This window comes from Miscanthus floridulus, chromosome 10, assembly GCF_019320115.1.
Source record: "Miscanthus floridulus cultivar M001 chromosome 10, ASM1932011v1, whole genome shotgun sequence".
Taxonomy (NCBI): domain Eukaryota; kingdom Viridiplantae; phylum Streptophyta; class Magnoliopsida; order Poales; family Poaceae; genus Miscanthus; species Miscanthus floridulus.
In genome coordinates, this window is record NC_089589.1 from 103,150,031 (window position 1) to 103,153,712 (window position 3,682).

Here is a 3,682-nt window from a genome sequence, read left to right on the forward strand (position 1 = left end):
CGACGACGGCGCAGATCTCTCGGCGAGGTGCGGGGCGGGAACGGGATGGGGGCTCTAGCTTGACGCGTCGCTTGCACTCCAACCCAACGCCGCCTTCACCTCCTCCTCCACTTCCCCCTCCTCAACTCCGGCGGAGGCCCCTTGGGCTCTCGCGGGCCGTTCGCGAGATCCTCCGCACCGGCTGGCCTGGTCTCCGTGGGCTCCTCCGTGGTCACTCCTCGGGGCTCGCTCGCGCGCGCGGCGGGATCTGGGAGCAGAGCTGGGAGCCGCTAAGAGAAGAGGGAGGGAGGAGAGCGGAGACGAGAGAGGGAGCCGCCGTCGAGAGAGAGGAGGGAGAGGGAGAGGTGGATGTGGATGTGCGAGAGGGAGTTAGGGTTGGAATTTTTTTTTCTCGGGCTGGAGGTAGCTGCTATATATACCACGGGTATTTGTAGGGGCGGCTGGTGATTCAGCCACCCCTACAAATGGACACAGCAGGGGCGGCTGGTAATAACAGCCGTTCCTACAAATCGACTCATTTGTAGGGGCGGCTGCTGTGTTGGAGCCCGAATACGTCACTGTAGAGGCGGCTCCAATGCCAGCCGCCCCTAAAAAAAGGCCTGTTGCTACAAACTGTTTTTCACGTAGTGCAAGTTACAGGCGACAGTTAAGGTCACCAAACGATGAAGGTCTTTGGCCCGGAAGCAACTCGCTTAGGCGGGCCCGATCGAACGAGGGTAGCCAAAAGGGTCTAGGCGAAGAACCTCACCTGGTAGGATTTCCTTTGCTCGGGCCAAAGAACCTGCCATCAAGGGCAGCCTCGTCTAGCCTGTCACCTCGACGTGGCTTGGAGTGCTTGAACCCAGAAGCGCCAATGACCATTTGTCCCTACGTGAACCAGCATTATGCCTAAGGCCAGTGGGAGTTTCTTCCCAGTTTCATCCGCATTTAATAAGCTGCCACGTAGGCATTTTCGATGATGTGGCACCATATTTAAGAAGAGAGAAGAAACGAGTTTCATGGGGATGAAACTCTCCTGGCACAATTACCAACTCACAAGAAGTCATGAAATGAAATGTGTATGAAACTATAAAATGAAACATTGCATTGAGAGTGATTGTTTCATTCAAGTTTCATCGCATTTCATTTGATATGGTATTCTTAGAAACAACGCTATCAAGCTCCCCACTGAGAAACAACGCTATCAAGCTCCCCACTGAGACTAGTGTTGGTGTAAGCCAGCTGCACGGTGAAGGGAAAGCAGCGGCTGACGTTGCTGGGGAAGCAGGAGAAGCAGCAGGTTTGAATTCAACGTGCAGGCGGGAACGGTTGTGCAGGGCGTCACAGTGAGCGCGCCAACATCGTGCGCAGACAGTGCAGTTGCATTGTAGGCCACTTGTATCCCTCGTTTAGCAGTTTTATTTGAAACAAGTGTGTGTAAAAATTGCTAGTATAAGTAGCTCTCATGTAATAGAGTGTGTTAGCGCTTTGGCTCACTTGTAATAGCTTCTGTATTGAAAATATCTATCAGTGGAAAAGACCACTGTCCTCTGACAATTGCTGTTCGTCTCTTTGTGTTCTTGAGCACGTTCTTGTGTTTAGGCTAGCCAATTTAATCTATGTGCTGTGATTTGTTTTCCTGATTTCCTACATTTGGTATCAGATCCTCTAATCACACAAATCTACTTGCTTGATCCACACCATGGGTGGTCGGGCGGCGGCGGCGGTGACCGGATCACATATCCGTCACTCACTGCAACCAACTATACTAGTTGCAGCATTTGCGTCCAGGCGATCATGGAGGACCAAGGAGTATGGGAGATTATGGAGCCGTCAGGGGAGACGTCAGAGCAGGGAGCGATGGCGGTTGCAGTGGCGGCGGCGAAAGACAGGAAGGCGAAGGCACACTTGCTGCAGTGTCTCCCCAATGACCTGTTGATGCAAGTGGACGGGAAGAAGACATGCAAGGAGGTGTGGGATTCAATGAAGGCGAGGTTTGTCATGGCGGATCGGGTCAAGGAGGCACGGTTACAGACTCTAAAGAGCAAATTCGACGCGATGTGGATGAAGGAAGAAGAACCGCTCAATCAGTATGTCGGGAGTTTGACGGGGATGTCTGTCAAGTACAACAACCTCGGAGGCAGGTTGGATGATGCGGCACTGGAGAAAAACTTGTTTGACACCGTGCTGGAGAGGTTCATCAACGTGATCGTCGGGATCGAGCAGTTTTATGATTTGAAGAAACTGCCGTTCGAAGAAGCTGTAGTCTGGCTGAAGGCGTTCGAGGAGCGTACCAAGCGAGGAGCTGGGGGAGTGCGCTCTGACAGCAGGCAGCTGTTGCTCACTCAGTCTGAGTGGGAAACATGCCAGAAGAAGTTGGTGGGAGAAGGTTCTGGAGGCAGGAGGTCTTAGGACAGTGGAGGACGCGGTTGGGGAAGAGGCCATGGCGGATGTTGTGGCGGGTGCCACGGGCAAGCTGATGCGGTGAAGGAGAGCACGGGAAAGCGTGACAAGTGCTTCAAGTGCCACAAGTACGGCCACTACGCAAACCTGTGTCCGGGGGAGAAGAAGGAGGAGGAGGAGGCGCACCAAGCCAGAGCGGTGGAGACAGAGCCATCAGTGCTACTAGCGGAAACAGTTGAACTAGGAGCGCTTGAGTGCACGCTGCAGATGAGTCTTTATTCAGAGGTGTATCTGGAGGAGATGAAGGTGACGCCGGAGCTTCACTTCACCGGTGAGGAGGAGCCCATGAACAATGTCTGTACCTGGACAATGGCGCCAGCAACCACATGACTGGGGATCGATCAAGTTGTCTTTGGAAAGGTATGGTTTGGTGATGGTTCTTCAGTTGAAATAATGGGAAGGGTTCAATCTTGTTTCAGGGGAGAACGGGTGATCAATGGTTACTGCATGATGTTTACTTTATTCCTAAGCTTAAGAGTAACTTGATCAGTTTGGGTCAATTATATAAAATTCGACACCGCATTGTTATGGATGATGATGAGATTGTGGTGTCAGAGAAGGATCCATGCAGGTTGATCATGAGTGTTCAAAGAACTGTTAATCATTTGTACAAAATTACGTTGGTACCAGTGAAGCTAGTTTGCTTGCTAACCAATATTGTAGATGAGGCATGGTTATGGCATGGTCGGTTAGGCCATGTGAATATTCAGGCTATGAAGAAATTGGTTGACAAGGAGATGGTAGGAGGTGTACCATTGATACAGCATCCAAATCAGGTTTGTTAGGCATGCTTCACTACTACACATTGACTTATCACTATCGCCACTTTCACTGCCGTAGCAATAGAAGCGACTGTGTTATGCTTCCACCGCCGGTTGGACCGATAGCGAGGCCTCCTGAGGAAGGAAACCGGCAGTTGAAACATCTACCACCCATGGGTTAACAACAGATGCGGCAGTGATATTTTCTCCATCGTATAAAAAGTCAAGCCGACTGGATAGGCGTTCTGGCCGCCGACCCTACACGACCGTTCGGTCTACCGGTGGTAGTAAATTGAGCGAGTTTTTTCCCAACTACCCATAACACAGTTGCATCACCATTCCACTTCTCCATCTTCAAGGTTGGCGCATTGTTCCTCTCTCCCAGTTTATGTGAACCATTGTAGGCCTCGCGTAGCGCCACCGCCACCTCCCGCACGGCCAATGCATTGTTCCTCTCGCAATTTGTGTGAACCATTGTA

At 51.5% G+C, this 3,682-nt stretch overlaps 1 protein-coding gene across 1 annotated transcript; it reads left to right on the top strand.

The window, feature by feature from the left end:
* The first annotated feature begins 1,776 nt into the window (after positions 1-1,776).
* LOC136489172 (uncharacterized) lies at positions 1,777-2,391 on the top strand. The gene has a single exon (XM_066485885.1). It carries the CDS (start codon positions 1,777-1,779, stop codon positions 2,389-2,391), a length of 615 nt encoding a protein of 204 aa, XP_066341982.1.
* Positions 2,392-3,682: the final 1,291 nt, after the last annotated feature.